The sequence below is a fragment of the Chelonia mydas genome, chromosome 7 (genome assembly GCF_015237465.2).
Source record: "Chelonia mydas isolate rCheMyd1 chromosome 7, rCheMyd1.pri.v2, whole genome shotgun sequence".
Taxonomy (NCBI): domain Eukaryota; kingdom Metazoa; phylum Chordata; order Testudines; family Cheloniidae; genus Chelonia; species Chelonia mydas.
In genome coordinates this window covers 104,235,243-104,260,614 of record NC_057853.1, presented here as the reverse complement: position 1 = coordinate 104,260,614, position 25,372 = coordinate 104,235,243, and the positions used below count along the sequence as shown (strand labels likewise).

The 25,372-nt window shown below is 43.8% G+C and overlaps 1 protein-coding gene across 1 annotated transcript; it reads left to right on the top strand.

The window, feature by feature from the left end:
* Positions 1 to 258: 258 nt before the first annotated feature.
* On the top strand, positions 259 to 25,356 carry DMBT1 (deleted in malignant brain tumors 1). The gene is made up of 17 exons (XM_043551957.1): positions 259 to 345; positions 2,989 to 3,339; positions 6,336 to 6,662; positions 7,692 to 7,727; positions 8,671 to 8,982; positions 11,006 to 11,317; positions 12,362 to 12,397; positions 13,341 to 13,652; positions 14,697 to 14,732; positions 15,676 to 15,987; positions 17,032 to 17,067; positions 18,011 to 18,322; positions 19,367 to 19,402; positions 20,346 to 20,657; positions 22,681 to 22,992; positions 24,037 to 24,072; positions 25,016 to 25,356. Exons 1-17 carry the CDS (start codon positions 282 to 284, stop codon positions 25,354 to 25,356), a joined length of 3,483 nt encoding a protein of 1,160 aa, XP_043407892.1. The 5' UTR covers positions 259 to 281.
* Positions 25,357 to 25,372: the final 16 nt, after the last annotated feature.

Below are 25,372 nucleotides of genomic sequence, written 5' to 3'. Positions count from 1 at the left end.
GGAACAATCACATCAGAGTGACCACAAAGGTATTTGGTGGCTGTTTGGAATCAGTCCAATGTCTTCTCTGGAACGATAGCCATCTGTGGATATCTAGATCTATAGATGTACATTGTTACATTGTGAAATGAAAATAACCTCCTGGGAAAACTTCCTTTGTGTTGACTTCGAAGTGCAAGAAGCAAGATCAAATTACATGGCACGCCCTCTCCTATATAGACTAGAATTCATATAAATTCTGAGACTACATCTGTTCAGGTAAGCAGAAAACCCCGTGAAAAATGGGACCTCAAATGATTTTCACCTGGATGCTGCTAATAAGTGCCACTATCTTGCATGACCCAGGTATTATGTCTAAAATTTATCAGATGTTTTTCTCATTCTTGTATAAAAATATTAAAGGCTGGATTTTATTACAGGCGTAGATAGACGTGACTTGTTGGGAACTGATGGCAACTGAACCTAATAGAAGTAAAAATATTACTGAAAATTGCTAAATGGCTTAATACAATGAAACTTCTATTTCAGTTTATCTCTTGGTGCCATGACTGAGGTCAATTTCCCAGAGAGCATATTCTAAATTGGAAATGGAAAGCAGTAATGTTGGTGATTTTTTTTTCTGTATTACAACCATTGCGGGGGAGTGCCGCATTTCAGGAACATCAGTTAGGTCGCCCAGTAGATTTGAGGTTCTAAAATGTATATAGAGATGACAAGGAGCAAAGTGTCAGAGACGAGGAGACAAAACAGCAGCATATAGGTTAAAAATACTGAGCCTTTGTTTCTTCAAACTTTACATCAAAAACTTCAGGTAATCTTGTTAGCTTGAATAAGAGATTCTGATCTCAAAGGACAAGCATGGATATTACTGATAAGGGCTTGTCTATCAATTAGAAGAAGAAATAGATGAATGCACTTAGTTTAGGATGAAAAAGATGGTTACATTTAATTATGTCTAAAACAAGAGAGAAGCCACCCTTAGCTGTGTTCATCATCAAAGAGGATTAAAATGGACTACAAGGAGGTGGTCAAATCCAAGCACAGCAGAAATCTAATAATCTTTGTTTTTATTCAATGGATTCCCATTGTGACTTGACCTGACTTCACTAGGATCTGATGTGATTTAATCAGATTAGGTCTTTAAAGCCTCTATTTGTATTTCAAGTGATCTCGGAGTGGGAAAATTGTGAAAAATTCATGTGGGACCTAAAATCCTGCAAACCCAAGACTTCAATATCATTGAGACTACTCACCTGAGCAAAGGCTTGCAGGACTGAGTCTTTGATAAGCAATGTAGCTTTTATAAACAGTACAATAGAATCTCGGAGTTAAAACCCCCTCAGGCATGGAGGTTGTAGCAGTGTACAATGCAAGTGCTGTAACTCAGTACTTTAGAGATAAAGGTGATAGGACCCGAAGGGTATGTCATCACTGAAGTTAGCCTGGGATGATCGGCACCAGGGTCTGAGCACGTGGGTTAGCCTAGCCCAAGTGTGAGCAGCCAGGCTGTAAAGCCATACCCGAGTTACTGTTTTCAGAGTAGCATCCGTGTTGGTCTGTATGGTTCTGCACTCCACCATGTATGTCACTAGGATTTCTGGGGACATAACCCATAGTCCTTTGTGCCGCAGTAAGCTGAGCCACTCTATCGTTCTTTCCCAGTGAATTGTAAGAGAACTTGTCTGTCCTTCTGGGCACAGGAAAAGGCATTGGAGGATTATCAGCACTCAAATGATTTAGCCTGTGTCCTCACTGCCAAGGAAGCAGGTTACCAACCCAACTGAAAGTAGAACCAGTCTCTAGCCCATACCTCCAGCCATGCATACTAGCCCAAGTTGAAAGAACCATTAAACTTGGATCAGAGAGGCAACACTCAGTTAAGATCCTGGGCAAATTCTGCAATGAAGACCTCAAGAGGCGGTAGAGCACCAGATAGTCTTCGATCTTAGTTATCAGTAGCATCCTTTCTTTCTTCATCCATTATACTGTCTCAGAAGCTTTTACCCCATCTTTTCAGTTTCTTCATCATTTATTACTTCAGAATGCCACTATGAGATATAATTCACTATAGCTGACATACTAGCCTATGGGTGAAAAAATTATCACATTAATTATCATTATGTTATGATCATCATTTTAAAGATAAGAACAAAGATTATATATTAGGAATCAAGATAAATTTTACAGACACTCTCTTTATGATCACACATAAAGATATGCATATTGTTAAGTTACTAGTTTTCTCTCACCAGATATTTATATCTGCACTCCCTATTTCCCCCTTAAACTTCAATATGTTTCTAAAAATTGCTTAGCATTTATATAGCTAGCAGCCAAATGATGGTTTAAATAATTTTTTGAGTGCGGAGGAAATTACTCATTTGGTTTTTTTTAACTTGTTTATAAAGTGCTATGCACATATAGAGCACGAGATAAATATCAAACAAAGAAACTAATTATTTTCAGCTGTGATTAATAATTCAAAGTCTTAGAGTCAATGCAGATCACCAGATACATACAGGTGGATGTATTTGATTCCTCACAAACCCTGTCTGGGTATTTTTGTGGTCTAGGAGAGACACCAACAGGAATCAAGTACTTGGACTCAACTCCTATATGCCACTCTCCCCAGAGAACCGAGTGCTGATGGTGTGTCTGGTGGAAAGTGGAAGGACCGTAGCCAGATTGCATTGCACTCCAGTAATCCCCAGCTAGTGGCTAGTACCTTGGAGACCATTAACAGGGCAGGCCCAGACCAATAGGTTTGGGGGAGGGCAAAGAATCCAGGAACCATTACTGACTTACTGATGACTCTTCACTCAACTACATTCAGTGGAATCTGTTCATAATACAAGATCTAGCCATCAACGGGCTTTCTGTGATTAAAAAACAAATAAACAAACACACACAAAAAACCTTCATCCAGTTAACAGATCCTAGTAGCTATTACAGAACTAGGACCTTATTTTCTCTTATGTCTCCTGTCAGCCTATTCGGTTTACACAACCTCAGCTCAACTGGGTATTTCCACATCACTGAGACTGGTGAATGGACAGGATGGGTGTTCCGGTCGTGTTGAAGTCTATTACCATGGAAGCTGGGGAACAGTCTGTGATGATGCCTGGGACATAAATGATGCAGAGGTTGTGTGCAGGCAACTTGGGTGTGGGCAGGCCGTTCAGGCCCCCAGGAATGCCCATTTTGGTGAAGGCTCCGGAAGTGTTCTCCTGGATGACGTTCAGTGCAGAGGGAACGAATCCTCTCTGTGGCAGTGCTCGCACCGGACGTGGGGTACACATAACTGTGCCCACCGTGAGGATGCCAGTGTCATCTGCTCAGGTACTCACATTTGTTTTATTTTTACCTGAAATGTATTTTAAAGGAATAACATCCAAACCTCCAAGTGGGAAACTCACCATCAAAAACTAGTCCTGAGGCAGCTGAGGGCAAGAGTGTGTGTGTGTGTGTGTGTGTGTGTATGTGTTTGTGCTTCACTGAAGTCATGTTGCCAAATAGGCAGATGGAGCTCAGTTTCCCCAGTGATCCATACAAAGACCTGGGAGGTTGGTGTGTACTCTGATAAGATCCCATGAAATCAAGAGTGTTTGGGATTTCTCCTTTACTTCCCGCAAGTGGGAGTGGTGAAATCCTAGTCACTCATCAAGAACTTGAACTCTATGGTGTAAAGAGAAGAATGGAAAGGTTTCCTCCAAGCCGGAAACTGATCCAATGGGTTTTCCCAGACCAATGAGCAATAAGACACATGGTACAAGCTCATCTCACATATATCTAAACTCCTTTCCCCAATTGCCTGGACCAGACTTACTTAATATTCGCATGAACCTAACACTTGGGTCACTGTCTCCTTAAGTGTCCCCCCTCTCTGCCGATCCACAGAGGATATGAGTGTGTTACAACCCTTGCTAGAGTGCCTTGAGTCTCAAAATCAACCTTCAGCAGCTCACGCTTTTAGCTCGGGAAAAGTATTCAAATGTCCACCTAATAAAGATGGCTTTTAATCATCTTGAATCATTTTTAAGACTGTCCTTTTCTTTTTGCATTGCCAGCTCCACCACCTCCAACAAATGGGCCCCCTCCAAGTGGTGAGTCTTTTCTCAATAATGGTCTTCTTATTATGTTCCTCCCTGCTGAGTTAAAGAGGCGCCCATAATTTCTCAGTGCAGTTACTGGGCTCCTCTCTCCAGTATACGCACCCCAATTGCCGTGAAATGGCAGAAACCTGCAGAGGGAAATGTAAACTGTCCTAAAGTGATTCCACTTCTTTGTCTGACATTGGTAGATAATTTAGCCTGCTGGTGGTGGTCCCCTATCACATTTTTCTAATTCACTGTCTAGTGTCCAAGCATCATTGATGGTGTTAAGAGACGTGCCTGACACTGCTTCAGATATCAAAGTTATAGCCAATCTAGGACTACTCAACTGTGGCTTTTATTTTCTCTCATGACTTTTCTCAGCCCCTGTACATGCCAAAGCATCAGGAGACACTGGGATTTCATTCCACATATTCATTATAATAATGCGGTGGTTGAAATGATTCAAATCATATCTGAAAATGGGGGCTGATTCTAGAACTATTAACCATGCAGAGTGGAAGTTCCATGGAGGAGAACCCCAATGAGGACATTGGGACACCATAGTCACACTGAGATCAACCAATTTAGGCCAGGCTTATCAGTATGACGTTGCACTCATGACTGTGTGCACCTCAGCATGAGTACAGTTGGAGAGTCAGGCCAGGAATGATCATATGCTGTAGTACTGACACCACATAGCTTGTGATTAAGACGTTAATTGCATATGCCTGTCACTTGGGATTTCCATGTTTTTGCGTGTCGTAAATGTTGTTGCAAAAAGAGAGTCCTGAGTCTTAAAATCAAGCTGCAGAACTCATGCTTTTAGCTCTGGAGGTCGTGTTTCAATCCGTGGTATATTGGCCAGGAGGATGCTGTCACATAAGAGCAGTCTAGTCCAGTCCTGTCCAGCATTTGAATTGCTGTGGCTTCAGATGCTTGGAATCAGCTTGCCTTAACAAGAAGAAGTATGTAACCCACTGGTGAGGGTGTGTTACAGGTCTCCCTCTGTGCCCAATCCACTGAGGATATGAACCTATCCACTACATTAGCACTAACATGTTCTCCATTTGGGTTTGTAGTTTTCAATATATTTTGTTCTTCATTCACGCTCCTTCAGTGATTATCTTCTAGTTTCTGAATGTCTCTGGTCTCTCATTCTTGGAATTGTACGTCATAAAAAGTATTCAAATGTCCACCTAATAAAGATGGCTTTTAATCATCTTGAATCATTTTTAAGACTGTCCTTATCTTTTTGCATTGCCAGCTCCACCACCTCCAACAAACGGGCCCCCTCCAAGTGGTGAGTCTTTTCTCAGCCGTGCTTTCAATAATGGTCTTCTTCTTATGTTCTCCCTGCTGAGTTAAAGAGGCGCCCATAATTTCTCAGTGCAGTTACTGGGCTCCTCTCTCCAGTACACACACCCCAATTGCCGTGAAATGGCAGAAACCTGCAGAGGGAAATGTAAACTGTCCTAAAGTGATTTCACTTCTTTGTCTGACATTGGTAGATAATTCGCCTGCTGGTGGTGGTCCGCTATCACATTTTTCTAATTCACTGTCTAGTGTCCTAGCATCGTTGATGGTGTTAAGAGACATGTGCCTGACACTGCTTCAGATATCAAAATTATAGCCAATCTAGGACTACTTACCCAACTGCGGCTTTTATTTTCTCTCATGACTTTTCTCAGCTCCTGTACATGCCAAAGCATCACGAAAACAGGGATTTAGTCGCACATTTGCATTATAATAATGTGGTTGTTGAAATGTTTCAAATCATACCTGAGGATGGGGGCTGATTCTAGAACCATTAATCTTCCAGAGTGAAACTTCCATACAGGGTGCCCCAGTGAGGACGTGGGGACACCATAGGCACACATGTACCCAACTGAGAGCAACCAGTTTAGGCCCGGCTCATCACTATGACGTTACCCTCACGAGTAAATCCTACTCAAGAGGAGTAAGGTTGGAGAGCTATGATCAAATGCTGATGAATTGATACCACATAGCTTGTGATCAATAAGTTAATTGCATATGCCAGTCAATTGGGATTTCCATTTACTGCGAGTAGTAAATGTTGTTGCAAAAACTGTATTACTATTGTGCAAATAATATGCAATTTTAGGAAAAGGAAAATATCCGCTTTGCAACTTTCATAAAACCACACTGGCCAACTTCATAACTAGAAAAGAGCCCCCGATTTCAAGAGCTGGGTGAAAATTAATTTCCCTCTGTTTTTCCAAGGACCATTAGTGAGACTGGTGAATGGACAGAACGGGTGTTCCGGTCGCGTTGAAGTCCTTTACAATGGAAGATGGGGAACAGTCTGTGATGATGCCTGGGACATAAATGATGCAGAGGTTGTGTGCAGACAGCTTGGGTGTGGCCAGGCCATTGAGGCCCCCAGGAATGCCCGGTTTGGTGAAGGCTCCGGAAGTGTTCTCTTGGATGACGTGCAGTGCAGAGGGAACGAATCTTCTCTGTGGCAGTGCTCGCACCAGGGGTGGGGCACACATAACTGTGCTCACCGTGAGGATGCCAGCGTCATCTGCTCAGGTACTCACATTGGTTTTATTTTTACCTGAAATGTATTTTAGAGGAATAACATCCAAACCTCCAAGTGGGAAACTCACCAGCAAAAATTGGTCCTGAGCCATCTGAGGGCAAGAGTGTGTGCGTGTGTGTGTGTGGCTTCACTGAAGTCATGTTGCCAAGGAGGCAGATGGAGCTCAGTTGCCAGTGATCCATACAAAGACCTGGGAGGATGGGGTATACTCCAATAAGATCCCAGGAAATCAAGAGTGTTTGGGATTTCTCCTTTACTTTCCGCAAGTGGGAGTGGTGAAATCCTACTCCCTCATCAACAACTTGAACTCTAGGACGTAGAGAGAACCACGGAAAGGTTTCCTCCTACCCGGAATCTGATCCAATGGGTTTTCCCCGAGCAAAGAGCAACAAGAAACATGGTACAAGCTCATCTCACATATATCCAAATTCCTTTCCCCAATTGCCTGGACCAGACTTACCTAATTTTGGCATTAACATAACACTTGGGTCACTGTCTCCTTAAGTGTCCCCCTCCCTGCCGATCCACAGAGGATATGAGTGTGTTACACGCCCTGAAAGAGTGTCTTGAGTCTTAAAATCAACCTTCAGCAGCTCGTGCTTTTAGCTCTGGAGGTCGTGTTTCAATCTCTGGTGTATTGAGGAGATGGATGCTGTCACGTAAGAGCAGCCTTGTCCAAAATTTCAATTGCTGTGGCTTCAGATGCTTGGAATGAGCTTGCTTTGACAAGAAGAAATATGTAACCCACTGGTGAGGGTGTGTTACAGGTCTCCCTTTGTGCCCAATCCACTCAGGGTATGAATCAATCCGCTAGATTAGCACTCACACGTTCTCCATTTGGGTTTGTAGTTTTGAATATATTTTGTCCTTCATTCATGCTCCTTCAGTGATTATCTTCTAGTCTGTGAATGTCTCTGGTCTTTCATTCTTGGAATTGTACATCATAAAAAGTATTCAAATGTCCACCTAATAAAGATGGCTTTTAATCATCTTGAATCATTTTTAAGACTGTCCTTATCTTTTTGCATTGCCAGCTCCACCACCTCCAACAAACGGACCCCCTCCAAGTGGTGAGTCTTTTCTCAGCCGTGCTTTCAATAATGGTCTTCTTCTTATGTTCTCCCTGCTGAGTTAAAGAGGCGCCCATAATTTCTCAGTGCAGTTACTGGGCTCCTCTCTCCAGTATACACACCCCAATTGCCGTGAAATGGCAGAAACCTGCAGAGGGAAATGTAAACTGTCCTAAAGTGATTTCACTTCTTTGTCTGACATTGGTAGATAATTAGCCTGCTGGTGGTGGTCCCCTATCACATTTTTCTAATTCTCTGTCTAGTCTCCTAGCATCGTTGATGGTGTTAAGAGACATGTGCCTGACACTGCTTCAGATATCAAAGTTATAGCCAATCTAGGACTACTTACTCAACTGTGGCTTTTATTTTCTCTCATGACTTTCCTCAGCTCCTGTACATGCCAAAGCATCAGGAGAAACAGGGATTTAGTCGCACATTTGCATTATAATAATGTGGTTGTTGAAATGTTTCAAATCATATCTGAGGATGGGAGCTGATTCTAGAACCATTAACCTTCCAGAGTGAAACTTCCATACAGGGTGCCCCAGTGAGGACGTGGGCACACCATAGTTACACATGTAGCCCCATTGAGAGCAACCAATTTAGGCCTGGCTCATCACTATGATGTTACCCTCATGAGTAAGTCCTACTGAAGAGGAGTAAGGTTGGAGAGCTATGATCAAATGCTGATGAATTGATACCACATAGCTTGTGATCAATAAGTTAATTGCATATGCCAGTCAATTGGGATTTCCATTTACTGCGAGTAGTAAATGTTGTTGCAAAAACTGTATTACTATTGTGCAAATAATATGCAATTTTAGGAAAAGGAAAATATCCGCTTTGCAACTTTCATAAAACCACACTGGCCAACTTCATAACTAGAAAAGAGCCCCCGATTTCAAGAGCTGGGTGAAAATTAATTTCCCTCTGTTTTTCCAAGGACCATTAGTGAGACTGGTGAATGGACAGAACGGGTGTTCCGGTCGCGTTGAAGTCCTTTACAATGGAAGATGGGGAACAGTCTGTGATGATGCCTGGGACATAAATGATGCAGAGGTTGTGTGCAGACAGCTTGGGTGTGGCCAGGCCATTGAGGCCCCCAGGAATGCCCGGTTTGGTGAAGGCTCCGGAAGTGTTCTCTTGGATGACGTGCAGTGCAGAGGGAACGAATCCTCTCTGTGGCAGTGCTCGCACCAGGGGTGGGGCACACATAACTGTGCTCACCGTGAGGATGCCAGTGTCATCTGCTCAGGTACTCACATTGGTTTTATTTTTACCTGAAATGTATTTTAGAGGAATAACATCCAAACCTCCAAGTGGGAAACTCACCAGCAAAAATTGGTCCTGAGCCATCTGAGGGCAAGAGTGTGTGCGTGTGTGTGTGTGGCTTCACTGAAGTCATGTTGCCAAGGAGGCAGATGGAGCTCAGTTGCCAGTGATCCATACAAAGACCTGGGAGGATGGGGTATACTCCAATAAGATCCCAGGAAATCAAGAGTGTTTGGGATTTCTCCTTTACTTTCCGCAAGTGGGAGTGGTGAAATCCTACTCCCTCATCAACAACTTGAACTCTAGGACATAGAGAGAACCACGGAAAGGTTTCCTCCTACCCGGAATCTGATCCAATGGGTTTTCCCCGAGCAAAGAGCAACAAGAAACATGGTACAAGCTCATCTCACATATATCCAAATTCCTTTCCCCAATTGCCTGGACCAGACTTACCTAATTTTGGCATTAACATAACACTTGGGTCACTGTCTCCTTAAGTGTCCCCCTCCCTGCCGATCCACAGAGAATATGAGTGTGTTACACGCCCTGAAAGAGTGTCTTGAGTCTTAAAATCAACCTTCAGCAGCTCGTGCTTTTAGCTCTGGAGGTCGTGTTTCAATCTCTGGTGTATTGAGGAGATGGATGCTGTCACGTAAGAGCAGCCTTGTCCAAAATTTCAATTGCTGTGGCTTCAGATGCTTGGAATGAGCTTGCTTTGACAAGAAGAAGTATGTAACCCACTGGTGAGGGTGTGTTACAGGTCTCCCTTTGTGCCCAATCCACTGAGGGTATGAATCAATCCGCTAGATTAGCACTCACACGTTCTCCATTTGGGTTTGTAGTTTTGAATATATTTTGTCCTTCATTCACGCTCCTTCAGTGATTATCTTCTAGTTTGTGAATGTCTCTGGTCTTTCATTCTTGGAATTGTACATCATAAAAAGTATTCAAATATCCACCTAATAAAGATGGCTTTTAATCATCTTGAATCATTTTTAAGACTGTCCTTATCTTTTTGCATTGCCAGCTCCACCACCTCCAACAAACGGACCCCCTCCAAGTGGTGAGTCTTTTCTCAGCCGTGCTTTCAATAATGGTCTTCTTCTTATGTTCTCCCTGCTGAGTTAAAGAGGCGCCCATAATTTCTCAGTGCAGTTACTGGGCTCCTCTCTCCAGTACACACACCCCAATTGCCGTGAAATGGCAGAAACCTGCAGAGGGAAATGTAAACTGTCCTAAAGTGATTTCACTTCTTTGTCTGACATTGGTAGATAATTCGCCTGCTGGTGGTGGTCCCCTATCACATTTTTCTAATTCTCTGTCTAGTCTCCTAGCATCGTTGATGGTGTTAAGAGACATGTGCCTGACACTGCTTCAGATATCAAAGTTATAGCCAATCTAGGACTACTTACTCAACTGTGGCTTTTATTTTCTCTCATGACTTTCCTCAGCTCCTGTACATGCCAAAGCATCAGGAGAAACAGGGATTTAGTCGCACATTTGCATTATAATAATGTGGTTGTTGAAATGTTTCAAATCATATCTGAGGATGGGAGCTGATTCTAGAACCATTAACCTTCCAGAGTGAAACTTCCATACAGGGTGCCCCAGTGAGGACGTGGGCACACCATAGTTACACATGTAGCCCCATTGAGAGCAACCAATTTAGGCCTGGCTCATCACTATGATGTTACCCTCATGAGTAAGTCCTACTGAAGAGGAGTAAGGTTGGAGAGCTATGATCAAATGCTGATGAATTGATACCACATAGCTTGTGATCAATAAGTTAATTGCATATGCCAGTCACTTGGGATTTCCATTTACTGCGAGTAGTAAATGTTGTTGCAAAAACTGTATTACTATTGTGCAAATAATATGCAATTTTAGGAAAAGGAAAATATCCGCTTTGCAACTTTCATAAAACCACACTGGCCAACTTCATAACTAGAAAAGAGCCCCCGATTTCAAGAGCTGGGTGAAAATTAATTTCCCTCTGTTTTTCCAAGGACCATTAGTGAGACTGGTGAATGGACAGAACGGGTGTTCCGGTCGCGTTGAAGTCCTTTACAATGGAAGATGGGGAACAGTCTGTGATGATGCCTGGGACATAAATGATGCAGAGGTTGTGTGCAGACAGCTTGGGTGTGGCCAGGCCATTGAGGCCCCCACGAATGCCCGGTTTGGTGAAGGCTCCGGAAGTGTTCTCTTGGATGACGTGCAGTGCAGAGGAAACGAATCTTCTCTGTGGCAGTGCTCGCACCAGGGGTGGGGCACACATAACTGTGCTCACCGTGAGGATGCCAGTGTCATCTGCTCAGGTACTCACATTGGTTTTATTTTTACCTGAAATGTATTTTAGAGGAATAACATCCAAACCTCCAAGTGGGAAACTCACCAGCAAAAATTGGTCCTGAGCCATCTGAGGGCAAGAGTGTGTGCGTGTGTGTGTGTGGCTTCACTGAAGTCATGTTGCCAAGGAGGCAGATGGAGCTCAGTTGCCAGTGATCCATACAAAGACCTGGGAGGATGGGGTATACTCCAATAAGATCCCAGGAAATCAAGAGTGTTTGGGATTTCTCCTTTACTTTCCGCAAGTGGGAGTGGTGAAATCCTACTCCCTCATCAACAACTTGAACTCTAGGACGTAGAGAGAACCACGGAAAGGTTTCCTCCTACCCGGAATCTGATCCAATGGGTTTTCCCCGAGCAAAGAGCAACAAGAAACATGGTACAAGCTCATCTCACATATATCCAAATTCCTTTCCCCAATTGCCTGGACCAGACTTACCTAATTTTGGCATTAACATAACACTTGGGTCACTGTCTCCTTAAGTGTCCCCCTCCCTGCCGATCCACAGAGAATATGAGTGTGTTACAAGCCCGGAAAGAGTGTCTTGAGTCTTAAAATCAACCTTCAGCAGCTCGTGCTTTTAGCTCTGGAGGTCGTGTTTCAATCTCTGGTGTATTGAGGAGATGGATGCTGTCACGTAAGAGCAGCCTTGTCCAAAATTTCAATTGCTGTGGCTTCAGATGCTTGGAATGAGCTTGCTTTGACAAGAAGAAGTATGTAACCCACTGGTGAGGGTGTGTTACAGGTCTCCCTTTGTGCCCAATCCACTGAGGGTATGAATCAATCCGCTAGATTAGCACTCACACGTTCTCCATTTGGGTTTGTAGTTTTGAATATATTTTGTCCTTCATTCACGCTCCTTCAGTGATTATCTTCTAGTTTGTGAATGTCTCTGGTCTTTCATTCTTGGAATTGTACATCATAAAAAGTATTCAAATATCCACCTAATAAAGATGGCTTTTAATCATCTTGAATCATTTTTAAGACTGTCCTTATCTTTTTGCATTGCCAGCTCCACCACCTCCAACAAACGGACCCCCTCCAAGTGGTGAGTCTTTTCTCAGCCGTGCTTTCAATAATGGTCTTCTTCTTATGTTCTCCCTGCTGAGTTAAAGAGGCGCCCATAATTTCTCAGTGCAGTTACTGGGCTCCTCTCTCCAGTACACACACCCCAATTGCCGTGAAATGGCAGAAACCTGCAGAGGGAAATGTAAACTGTCCTAAAGTGATTTCACTTCTTTGTCTGACATTGGTAGATAATTCGCCTGCTGGTGGTGGTCCCCTATCACATTTTTCTAATTCTCTGTCTAGTCTCCTAGCATCGTTGATGGTGTTAAGAGACATGTGCCTGACACTGCTTCAGATATCAAAGTTATAGCCAATCTAGGACTACTTACTCAACTGTGGCTTTTATTTTCTCTCATGACTTTCCTCAGCTCCTGTACATGCCAAAGCATCAGGAGAAACAGGGATTTAGTCGCACATTTGCATTATAATAATGTGGTTGTTGAAATGTTTCAAATCATATCTGAGGATGGGAGCTGATTCTAGAACCATTAACCTTCCAGAGTGAAACTTCCATACAGGGTGCCCCAGTGAGGACGTGGGCACACCATAGTTACACATGTAGCCCCATTGAGAGCAACCAATTTAGGCCTGGCTCATCACTATGATGTTACCCTCATGAGTAAGTCCTACTGAAGAGGAGTAAGGTTGGAGAGCTATGATCAAATGCTGATGAATTGATACCACATAGCTTGTGATCAATAAGTTAATTGCATATGCCAGTCACTTGGGATTTCCATTTACTGCGAGTAGTAAATGTTGTTGCAAAAACTGTATTACTATTGTGCAAATAATATGCAATTTTAGGAAAAGGAAAATATCCGCTTTGCAACTTTCATAAAACCACACTGGCCAACTTCATAACTAGAAAAGAGCCCCCGATTTCAAGAGCTGGGTGAAAATTAATTTCCCTCTGTTTTTCCAAGGACCATTAGTGAGACTGGTGAATGGACAGAACGGGTGTTCCGGTCGCGTTGAAGTCCTTTACAATGGAAGATGGGGAACAGTCTGTGATGATGCCTGGGACATAAATGATGCAGAGGTTGTGTGCAGACAGCTTGGGTGTGGCCAGGCCATTGAGGCCCCCACGAATGCCCGGTTTGGTGAAGGCTCCGGAAGTGTTCTCTTGGATGACGTGCAGTGCAGAGGAAACGAATCTTCTCTGTGGCAGTGCTCGCACCAGGGGTGGGGCACACATAACTGTGCTCACCGTGAGGATGCCAGTGTCATCTGCTCAGGTACTCACATTGGTTTTATTTTTACCTGAAATGTATTTTAGAGGAATAACATCCAAACCTCCAAGTGGGAAACTCACCAGCAAAAATTGGTCCTGAGCCATCTGAGGGCAAGAGTGTGTGCGTGTGTGTGTGTGGCTTCACTGAAGTCATGTTGCCAAGGAGGCAGATGGAGCTCAGTTGCCAGTGATCCATACAAAGACCTGGGAGGATGGGGTATACTCCAATAAGATCCCAGGAAATCAAGAGTGTTTGGGATTTCTCCTTTACTTTCCGCAAGTGGGAGTGGTGAAATCCTACTCCCTCATCAACAACTTGAACTCTAGGACGTAGAGAGAACCACGGAAAGGTTTCCTCCTACCCGGAATCTGATCCAATGGGTTTTCCCCGAGCAAAGAGCAACAAGAAACATGGTACAAGCTCATCTCACATATATCCAAATTCCTTTCCCCAATTGCCTGGACCAGACTTACCTAATTTTGGCATTAACATAACACTTGGGTCACTGTCTCCTTAAGTGTCCCCCTCCCTGCCGATCCACAGAGAATATGAGTGTGTTACAAGCCCGGAAAGAGTGTCTTGAGTCTTAAAATCAACCTTCAGCAGCTCGTGCTTTTAGCTCTGGAGGTCGTGTTTCAATCTCTGGTGTATTGAGGAGATGGATGCTGTCACGTAAGAGCAGCCTTGTCCAAAATTTCAATTGCTGTGGCTTCAGATGCTTGGAATGAGCTTGCTTTGACAAGAAGAAGTATGTAACCCACTGGTGAGGGTGTGTTACAGGTCTCCCTTTGTGCCCAATCCACTCAGGGTATGAATCAATCCGCTAGATTAGCACTCACACGTTCTCCATTTGGGTTTGTAGTTTTGAATATATTTTGTCCTTCATTCACGCTCCTTCAGTGATTATCTTCTAGTCTGTGAATGTCTCTGGTCTTTCATTCTTGGAATTGTACATCATAAAAAGTATTCAAATGTCCACCTAATAAAGATGGCTTTTCATCATCTTGAATCATTTTTAAGACTGTCCTTATCTTTTTGCATTGCCAGCTCCACCACCTCCAACAAACGGACCCCCTCCAAGTGGTGAGTCTTTTCTCAGCCGTGCTTTCAATAATGGTCTTCTTCTTATGTTCTCCCTGCTGAGTTAAAGAGGCGCCCATAATTTCTCAGTGCAGTTACTGGGCTCCTCTCTCCAGTATACACACCCCAATTGCCATGAAATGGCAGAAACCTGCAGAGGGAAATGTAAACTGTCCTAAAGTGATTTCACTTCCTTGTCTGACATTGGTAGATAATTAGCCTGCTGGTGGTGGTCCCCTATCACATTTTTCTAATTCTCTGTCTAGTCTCCTAGCATCGTTGATGGTGTTAAGAGACATGTGCCTGACACTGCTTCAGATATCAAAGTTATAGCCAATCTAGGACTACTTACTCAACTGTGGCTTTTATTTTCTCTCATGACTTTTCTCAGCTCCTGTACATGCCAAAGCATCAGGAGAAACAGGGATTTAGTCGCACATTTGCATTATAATAATGTGGTTGTTGAAATGTTTCAAATCATATCTGAGGATGGGAGCTGATTCTAGAACCATTAACCTTCCAGAGTGAAACTTCCATACAGGGTGCCCCAGTGAGGACGTGGGCACACCATAGTTACACATGTAGCCCCATTGAGAGCAACCAATTTAGGCCTGGCTCATCACTATGACGTTACCCTCATGAGTAAGTCCTACTGAAGAGGAGTAAGGTTGGAGAGCTATGATCAAATGCTGATGAATTGATACCACATAGCTTGTGATCAATAAGTTAATTGCATATGCCAGTCACTTGGGATTTCCATTTACTGCGAGTAGTAAATGTTGTTGCAAAAACTGTATTACTATTGTGCAAATAATATGCAATTTTAGGAAAAGGAAAATATCCGCTTTGCAACTTTCATAAAACCACACTGGCCAACTTCATAACTAGAAAAGAGCCCCCGATTTCAAGAGCTGGGTGAAAATTAATTTCCCTCTGTTTTTCCAAGGACCATTAGTGAGACTGGTGAATGGACAGAACGGGTGTTCCGGTCGCGTTGAAGTCCTTTACAATGGAAGATGGGGAACAGTCTGTGATGATGCCTGGGACATAAATGATGCAGAGGTTGTGTGCAGACAGCTTGGGTGTGGCCAGGCCATTGAGGCCCCCACGAATGCCCGGTTTGGTGAAGGCTCCGGAAGTGTTCTCTTGGATGACGTGCAGTGCAGAGGAAACGAATCTTCTCTGTGGCAGTGCTCGCACCAGGGGTGGGGCACACATAACTGTGCTCACCGTGAGGATGCCAGTGTCATCTGCTCAGGTACTCACATTGGTTTTATTTTTACCTGAAATGTATTTTAGAGGAATAACATCCAAACCTCCAAGTGGGAAACTCACCAGCAAAAATTGGTCCTGAGCCATCTGAGGGCAAGAGTGTGTGCGTGTGTGTGTGTGGCTTCACTGAAGTCATGTTGCCAAGGAGGCAGATGGAGCTCAGTTGCCAGTGATCCATACAAAGACCTGGGAGGATGGGGTATACTCCAATAAGATCCCAGGAAATCAAGAGTGTTTGGGATTTCTCCTTTACTTTCCGCAAGTGGGAGTGGTGAAATCCTACTCCCTCATCAAAAACTTGAACTCTAGGACATAGAGAGAACCACGGAAAGGTTTCCTCCTACCCGGAATCTGATCCAATGGGTTTTCCCCGAGCAAAGAGCAACAAGAAACATGGTACAAGCTCATCTCACATATATCCAAATTCCTTTCCCCAATTGCCTGGACCAGACTTACCTAATTTTGGCATTAACATAACACTTGGGTCACTGTCTCCTTAAGTGTCCCCATCCCTGCCGATCCACAGAGAATATGAGTGTGTTACAAGCCCGGAAAGAGTGTCTTGAGTCTTAAAATCAACCTTCAGCAGCTCGTGCTTTTAGCTCTGGAGGTCGTGTTTCAATCTCTGGTGTATTGAGGAGATGGATGCTGTCACGTAAGAGCAGCCTTGTCCAAAATTTCAATTGCTGTGGCTTCAGATGCTTGGAATGAGCTTGCTTTGACAAGAAGAAGTATGTAACCCACTGGTGAGGGTGTGTTACAGGTCTCCCTTTGTGCCCAATCCACTCAGGGTATGAATCAATCCGCTAGATTAGCACTCACACGTTCTCCATTTGGGTTTGTAGTTTTGAATATATTTTGTCCTTCATTCACGCTCCTTCAGTGATTATCTTCTAGTTTGTGAATGTCTCTGGTCTTTCATTCTTGGAATTGTACATCATAAAAAGTATTCAAATGTCCACCTAATAAAGATGGCTTTTCATCATCTTGAATCATTTTTAAGACTGTCCTTATCTTTTTGCATTGCCAGCTCCACCACCTCCAACAAACGGACCCCCTCCAAGTGGTGAGTCTTTTCTCAGCCGTGCTTTCAATAATGGTCTTCTTCTTATGTTCTCCCTGCTGAGTTAAAGAGGCGCCCATAATTTCTCAGTGCAGTTACTGGGCTCCTCTCTCCAGTATACACACCCCAATTGCCATGAAATGGCAGAAACCTGCAGAGGGAAATGTAAACTGTCCTAAAGTGATTTCACTTCCTTGTCTGACATTGGTAGATAATTAGCCTGCTGGTGGTGGTCCCCTATCACATTTTTCTAATTCTCTGTCTAGTCTCCTAGCATCGTTGATGGTGTTAAGAGACATGTGCCTGACACTGCTTCAGATATCAAAGTTATAGCCAATCTAGGACTACTTACTCAACTGTGGCTTTTATTTTCTCTCATGACTTTTCTCAGCTCCTGTACATGCCAAAGCATCAGGAGAAACAGGGATTTAGTCGCACATTTGCATTATAATAATGTGGTTGTTGAAATGTTTCAAATCATATCTGAGGATGGGAGCTGATTCTAGAACCATTAACCTTCCAGAGTGAAACTTCCATACAGGGTGCCCCAGTGAGGACGTGGGCACACCATAGTTACACATGTAGCCCCATTGAGAGCAACCAATTTAGGCCTGGCTCATCACTATGACGTTACCCTCATGAGTAAGTCCTACTGAAGAGGAGTAAGGTTGGAGAGCTATGATCAAATGCTGATGAATTGATACCACATAGCTTGTGATCAATAAGTTAATTGCATATGCCAGTCACTTGGGATTTCCATTTACTGCGAGTAGTAAATGTTGTTGCAAAAACTGTATTACTATTGTGCAAATAATATGCAATTTTAGGAAAAGGAAAATATCCGCTTTGCAACTTTCATAAAACCACACTGGCCAACTTCATAACTAGAAAAGAGCCCCCGATTTCAAGAGCTGGGTGAAAATTAATTTCCCTCTGTTTTTCCAAGGACCATTAGTGAGACTGGTGAATGGACAGAACGGGTGTTCCGGTCGCGTTGAAGTCCTTTACAATGGAAGATGGGGAACAGTCTGTGATGATGCCTGGGACATAAATGATGCAGAGGTTGTGTGCAGACAGCTTGGGTGTGGCCAGGCCATTGAGGCCCCCACGAATGCCCGGTTTGGTGAAGGCTCCGGAAGTGTTCTCTTGGATGACGTGCAGTGCAGAGGAAACGAATCTTCTCTGTGGCAGTGCTCGCACCAGGGGTGGGGCACACATAACTGTGCTCACCGTGAGGATGCCAGTGTCATCTGCTCAGGTACTCACATTGGTTTTATTTTTACCTGAAATGTATTTTAGAGGAATAACATCCAAACCTCCAAGTGGGAAACTCACCAGCAAAAATTGGTCCTGAGCCATCTGAGGGCAAGAGTGTGTGCGTGTGTGTGTGTGGCTTCACTGAAGTCATGTTGCCAAGGAGGCAGATGGAGCTCAGTTGCCAGTGATCCATACAAAGACCTGGGAGGATGGGGTATACTCCAATAAGATCCCAGGAAATCAAGAGTGTTTGGGATTTCTCCTTTACTTTCCGCAAGTGGGAGTGGTGAAATCCTACTCCCTCATCAAAAACTTGAACTCTAGGACATAGAGAGAACCACGGAAAGGTTTCCTCCTACCCGGAATCTGATCCAATGGGTTTTCCCCGAGCAAAGAGCAACAAGAAACATGGTACAAGCTCATCTCACATATATCCAAATTCCTTTCCCCAATTGCCTGGACCAGACTTACCTAATTTTGGCATTAACATAACACTTGGGTCACTGTCTCCTTAAGTGTCCCCATCCCTGCCGATCCACAGAGAATATGAGTGTGTTACAAGCCCGGAAAGAGTGTCTTGAGTCTTAAAATCAACCTTCAGCAGCTCGTGCTTTTAGCTCTGGAGGTCGTGTTTCAATCTCTGGTGTATTGAGGAGATGGATGCTGTCACGTAAGAGCAGCCTTGTCCAAAATTTCAATTGCTGTGGCTTCAGATGCTTGGAATGAGCTTGCTTTGACAAGAAGAAGTATGTAACCCACTGGTGAGGGTGTGTTACAGGTCTCCCTTTGTGCCCAATCCACTCAGGGTATGAATCAATCCGCTAGATTAGCACTCACACGTTCTCCATTTGGGTTTGTAGTTTTGAATATATTTTGTCCTTCATTCACGCTCCTTCAGTGATTATCTTCTAGTTTGTGAATGTCTCTGGTCTTTCATTCTTGGAATTGTACATCATAAAAAGTATTCAAATGTCCACCTAATAAAGATGGCTTTTCATCATCTTGAATCATTTTTAAGACTGTCCTTATCTTTTTGCATTGCCAGCTCCACCACCTCCAACAAACGGACCCCCTCCAAGTGGTGAGTCTTTTCTCAGCCGTGCTTTCAATAATGGTCTTCTTCTTATGTTCTCCCTGCTGAGTTAAAGAGGCGCCCATAATTTCTCAGTGCAGTTACTGGGCTCCTCTCTCCAGTATACACACCCCAATTGCCATGAAATGGCAGAAACCTGCAGAGGGAAATGTAAACTGTCCTAAAGTGATTTCACTTCCTTGTCTGACATTGGTAGATAATTAGCCTGCTGGTGGTGGTCCCCTATCACATTTTTCTAATTCTCTGTCTAGTCTCCTAGCATCGTTGATGGTGTTAAGAGACATGTGCCTGACACTGCTTCAGATATCAAAGTTATAGCCAATCTAGGACTACTTACTCAACTGTGGCTTTTATTTTCTCTCATGACTTTTCTCAGCTCCTGTACATGCCAAAGCATCAGGAGAAACAGGGATTTAGTCGCACATTTGCATTATAATAATGTGGTTGTTGAAATGTTTCAAATCATATCTGAGGATGGGAGCTGATTCTAGAACCATTAACCTTCCAGAGTGAAACTTCCATACAGGGTGCCCCAGTGAGGACGTGGGCACACCATAGTTACACATGTAGCCCCATTGAGAGCAACCAATTTAGGCCTGGCTCATCACTATGATGTTACCCTCATGAGTAAGTCCTACTGAAGAGGAGTAAGGTTGGAGAGCTATGATCAAATGCTGATGAATTGATACCACATAGCTTGTGATCAATAAGTTAATTGCATATGCCAGTCACTTGGGATTTCCATTTACTGCGAGTAGTAAATGTTGTTGCAAAAACTGTATTACTATTGTGCAAATAATATGCAATTTTAGGAAAAGGAAAATATCCGCTTTGCAACTTTCATAAAACCACACTGGCCAACTTCATAACTAGAAAAGAGCCCCCGATTTCAAGAGCTGGGTGAAAATTAATTTCCCTCTGTTTTTCCAAGGACCATTAGTGAGACTGGTGAATGGACAGAACAGGTGTTCCGGTCGCGTTGAAGTCCTTTACAATGGAAGATGGGGAACAGTCTGTGATGATGCCTGGGACATAAATGATGCAGAGGTTGTGTGCAGACAGCTTGGGTGTGGCCAGGCCATTGAGGCCCCCACGAATGCCCGGTTTGGTGAAGGCTCCGGAAGTGTTCTCTTGGATGACGTGCAGTGCAGAGGAAATGAATCTTCTCTGTGGCAGTGCTCGCACCAGGGGTGGGGCACACATAACTGTGCTCACCGTGAGGATGCCAGTGTCATCTGCTCAGGTACTCACATTGGTTTTATTTTTACCTGAAATGTATTTTAGAGGAATAACATCCAAACCTCCAAGTGGGAAACTCACCAGCAAAAATTGGTCCTGAGCCATCTGAGGGCAAGAGTGTGTGCGTGTGTGTGTGTGGCTTCACTGAAGTCATGTTGCCAAGGAGGCAGATGGAGCTCAGTTGCCAGTGATCCATACAAAGACCTGGGAGGATGGGGTATACTCCAATAAGATCCCAGGAAATCAAGAGTGTTTGGGATTTCTCCTTTACTTTCCGCAAGTGGGAGTGGTGAAATCCTACTCCCTCATCAACAACTTGAACTCTTGGACGTAGAGAGAACCACGGAAAGGTTTCCTCCTACCCGGAATCTGATCCAATGGGTTTTCCCCGAGCAAAGAGCAACAAGAAACATGGTACAAGCTCATCTCACATATATCCAAATTCCTTTCCCCAATTGCCTGGACCAGACTTACCTAATTTTGGCATTAACATAACACTTGGGTCACTGTCTCCTTAAGTGTCCCCCTCCCTGCCGATCCACAGAGGATATGAGTGTGTTACAAGCCCGGAAAGAGTGTCTTGAGTCTTAAAATCAACCTTCAGCAGCTCGTGCTTTTAGTTCTGGAGGTCGTGTTTCAATCTCTGGTGTATTGAGGAGATGGATGCTGTCACGTAAGAGCAGCCTTGTCCAAAATTTCAATTGCTGTGGCTTCAGATGCTTGGAATGAGCTTGCTTTGACAAGAAGAAGTATGTAACCCACTGGTGAGGGTGTGTTACAGGTCTCCCTTTGTGCCCAATCCACTCAGGGTATGAATCAATCCGCTAGATTAGCACTCACACGTTCTCCATTTGGGTTTGTAGTTTTGAATATATTTTGTCCTTCATTCACGCTCCTTCAGTGATTATCTTCTAGTTTGTGAATGTCTCTGGTCTTTCATTCTTGGAATTGTACATCATAAAAAGTATTCAAATGTCCACCTAATAAAGATGGCTTTTAATCATCTTGAATCATTTTTAAGACTGTCCTTATCTTTTTGCATTGCCAGCTCCACCACCTCCAACAAACGGACCCCCTCCATGTGGTGAGTCTTTTCTCAGCCGTGCTTTCAACAATGGTCTTCTTCTTATGTTCTCCCTGCTGAGTTAAAGAGGCGCCCATAATTTCTCAGTGCAGTTACTGGGCTCCTCTCTCCAGTATACACACCCCAATTGCCGTGAAATGGCAGAAACCTGCAGAGGGAAATGTAAACTGTCCTAAAGTGATTTCACTTCTTTGTCTGACATTGGTAGATAATTAGCCTGCTGGTGGTGGTCCCCTATCACATTTTTCTAATTCTCTGTCTAGTCTCCTAGCATCGTTGATGGTGTTAAGAGACATGTGCCTGACACTGCTTCAGATATCAAAGTTATAGCCAATCTAGGACTACTTACTCAACTGTGGCTTTTATTTTCTCTCATGACTTTTCTCAGCTCCTGTACATGCCAAAGCATCAGGAGAAACAGGGATTTAGTCGCACATTTGCATTATAATAATGTGGTTGTTGAAATGTTTCAAATCATATCTGAGGATGGGAGCTGATTCTAGAACCATTAACCTTCCAGAGTGAAACTTCCATACAGGGTGCCCCAGTGAGGACGTGGGCACACCATAGTTACACATGTAGCCCCATTGAGAGCAACCAATTTAGGCCTGGCTCATCACTATGATGTTACCCTCATGAGTAAGTCCTACTGAAGAGGAGTAAGGTTGGAGAGCTATGATCAAATGCTGATGAATTGATACCACATAGCTTGTGATCAATAAGTTAATTGCATATGCCAGTCAATTGGGATTTCCATTTACTGCGAGTAGTAAATGTTGTTGCAAAAACTGTATTACTATTGTGCAAATAATATGCAATTTTAGGAAAAGGAAAATATCCGCTTTGCAACTTTCATAAAACCACACTGGCCAACTTCATAACTAGAAAAGAACCCCAAATTTCAAGAGCTGGGTGAAAATTAATTTCCCTCTGTTTTTCCAAGGACCATTAGTGAGACTGGTGAATGGACAGAACAGGTGTTCCGGTCGCGTTGAAGTCCTTTACAATGGAAGATGGGGAACAGTCTGTGATGATGCCTGGGACATAAATGATGCAGAGGTTGTGTGCAGACAGCTTGGGTGTGGCCAGGCCATTGAGGCCCCCAGGAATGCCCGGTTTGGTGAAGGCTCCGGAAGTGTTCTCTTGGATGACGTGCAGTGCAGAGGGAACGAATCCTCTCTGTGGCAGTGCTCGCACCAGGGGTGGGGCACACATAACTGTGCTCACCATGAGGATGCCAGTGTCATCTGCTCAGGTACTCACATTGGTTTAATTTTTACCTGAAATGTATTTTAGAGGAATAACATCCAAACCTCCAAGTGGGAAACTCACCAGCAAAAATTGGTCCTGAGCCATCTGAGGGCAAGAGTGTGTGCGTGTGTGTGTGTGGCTTCACTGAAGTCATGTTGCCAAGGAGGCAGATGGAGCTCAGTTGCCAGTGATCCATACAAAGACCTGGGAGGATGGGGTGTACTCCAATAAGATCCCAGGAAATCAAGAGTGTTTGGGATTTCTCCTTTACTTTCCGCAAGTTGGAGTGGTGAAATCCTACTCCCTCATCAACAACTTGAACTCTAGGACGTAGAGAGAACCACGGAAAGGTTTCCTCCTACCCGGAATCTGATCCAATGGGTTTTCCCCGAGCAAAGAGCAACAAGAAACATGGTACAAGCTCATCTCACATATATCCAAATTCCTTTCCCCAATTGCCTGGACCAGACTTACCTAATTTTGGCATTAACATAACACTTGGGTCACTGTCTCCTTAAGTGTCCCCCTCCCTGCCGATCCACAGAGGATATGAGTGTGTTACAAGCCCGGAAAGAGTGTCTTGAGTCTTAAAATCAACCTTCAGCAGCTCGTGCTTTTAGCTCTGGAGGTCGTGTTTCAATCTCTGGTGTATTGAGGAGATGGATGCTGTCACGTAAGAGCAGCCTTGTCCAAAATTTCAATTGCTGTGGCTTCAGATGCTTGGAATGAGCTTGCTTCGACAAGAAGAAGTATGTAACCCACTGGTGAGGGTGTGTTACAGGTCTCCCTTTGTGCCCAATCCACTCAGGGTATGAATCAATCCGCTAGATTAGCACTCACACGTTCTCCATTTGGGTTTGTAGTTTTGAATATATTTTGTCCTTCATTCACGCTCCTTCAGTGATTATCTTCTAGTTTGTGAATGTCTCTGGTCTTTCATTCTTGGAATTGTACATCATAAAAAGTATTCAAATGTCCACCTAATAAAGATGGCTTTTAATCATCTTGAATCATTTTTAAGACTGTCCTTATCTTTTTGCATTGCCAGCTCCACCACCTCCAACAAACGGACCCCCTCCAAGTGGTGAGTCTTTTCTCAGCCGTGCTTTCAATAATGGTCTTCTTCTTATGTTCTCCCTGCTGAGTTAAAGAGGCGCCCATAATTTCTCAGTGCAGTTACTGGGCTCCTCTCTCCAGTATACACACCCCAATTGCCGTGAAATGGCAGAAACCTGCAGAGGGAAATGTAAACTGTCCTAAAGTGATTTCACTTCTTTGTCTGACATTGGTAGATAATTAGCCTGCTGGTGGTGGTCCCCTATCACATTTTTCTAATTCTCTGTCTAGTCTCCTAGCATCGTTGATGGTGTTAAGAGACATGTGCCTGACACTGCTTCAGATATCAAAGTTATAGCCAATCTAGGACTACTTACTCAACTGTGGCTTTTATTTTCTCTCATGACTTTTCTCAGCTCCTGTACATGCCAAAGCATCAGGAGAAACAGGGATTTAGTCGCACATTTGCATTATAATAATGTGGTTGTTGAAATGTTTCAAATCATATCTGAGGATGGGAGCTGATTCTAGAACCATTAACCTTCCAGAGTGAAACTTCCATACAGGGTGCCCCAGTGAGGACGTGGGCACACCATAGTTACACATGTAGCCCCATTGAGAGCAACCAATTTAGGCCTGGCTCATCACTATGATGTTACCCTCATGAGTAAGTCCTACTGAAGAGGAGTAAGGTTGGAGAGCTATGATCAAATGCTGATGAATTGATACCACATAGCTTGTGATCAATAAGTTAATTGCATATGCCAGTCAATTGGGATTTCCATTTACTGCGAGTAGTAAATGTTGTTGCAAAAACTGTATTACTATTGTGCAAATAATATGCAATTTTAGGAAAAGGAAAATATCCGCTTTGCAACTTTCATAAAACCACACTGGCCAACTTCGTAACTAGAAAAGAACCCCAAATTTCAAGAGCTGGGTGAAAATTAATTTCCCTCTGTTTTTCCAAGGACCATTAGTGAGACTGGTGAATGGACAGAACGGGTGTTCCGGTCGCGTTGAAGTCCTTTACAATGGAAGATGGGGAACAGTCTGTGATGATGCCTGGGACATAAATGATGCAGAGGTTGTGTGCAGACAGCTTGGGTGTGGCCAGGCCATTGAGGCCCCCAGGAATGCCCGGTTTGGTGAAGGCTCCGGAAGAGTTCTCTTGGATGACGTGCAGTGCAGAGGGAACGAATCCTCTCTGTGGCAGTGCTCGCACCAGGGGTGGGGCACACATAACTGTGCTCACCGTGAGGATGCCAGCGTCATCTGCTCAGGTACTCACATTGGTTTAATTTTTACCTGAAATGTATTTTAGAGGA

Excerpts from the sequence above, each read along its gene's own strand:
- DMBT1 (XM_043551957.1), top strand. The coding sequence starts at position 282 with ATGGGACCTCAAATGATTTTCACCTGGATGCTGCTAATAAGTGCCACT. Across the intron at positions 8,983-11,005 it reads TGCCAGTGTCATCTGCTCAG|GACCATTAGTGAGACTGGTG; the intron begins GTACTCACATTG and ends TGTTTTTCCAAG. Across the intron at positions 18,323-19,366 it reads TGCCAGTGTCATCTGCTCAG|CTCCACCACCTCCAACAAAC; the intron begins GTACTCACATTG and ends TTGCATTGCCAG.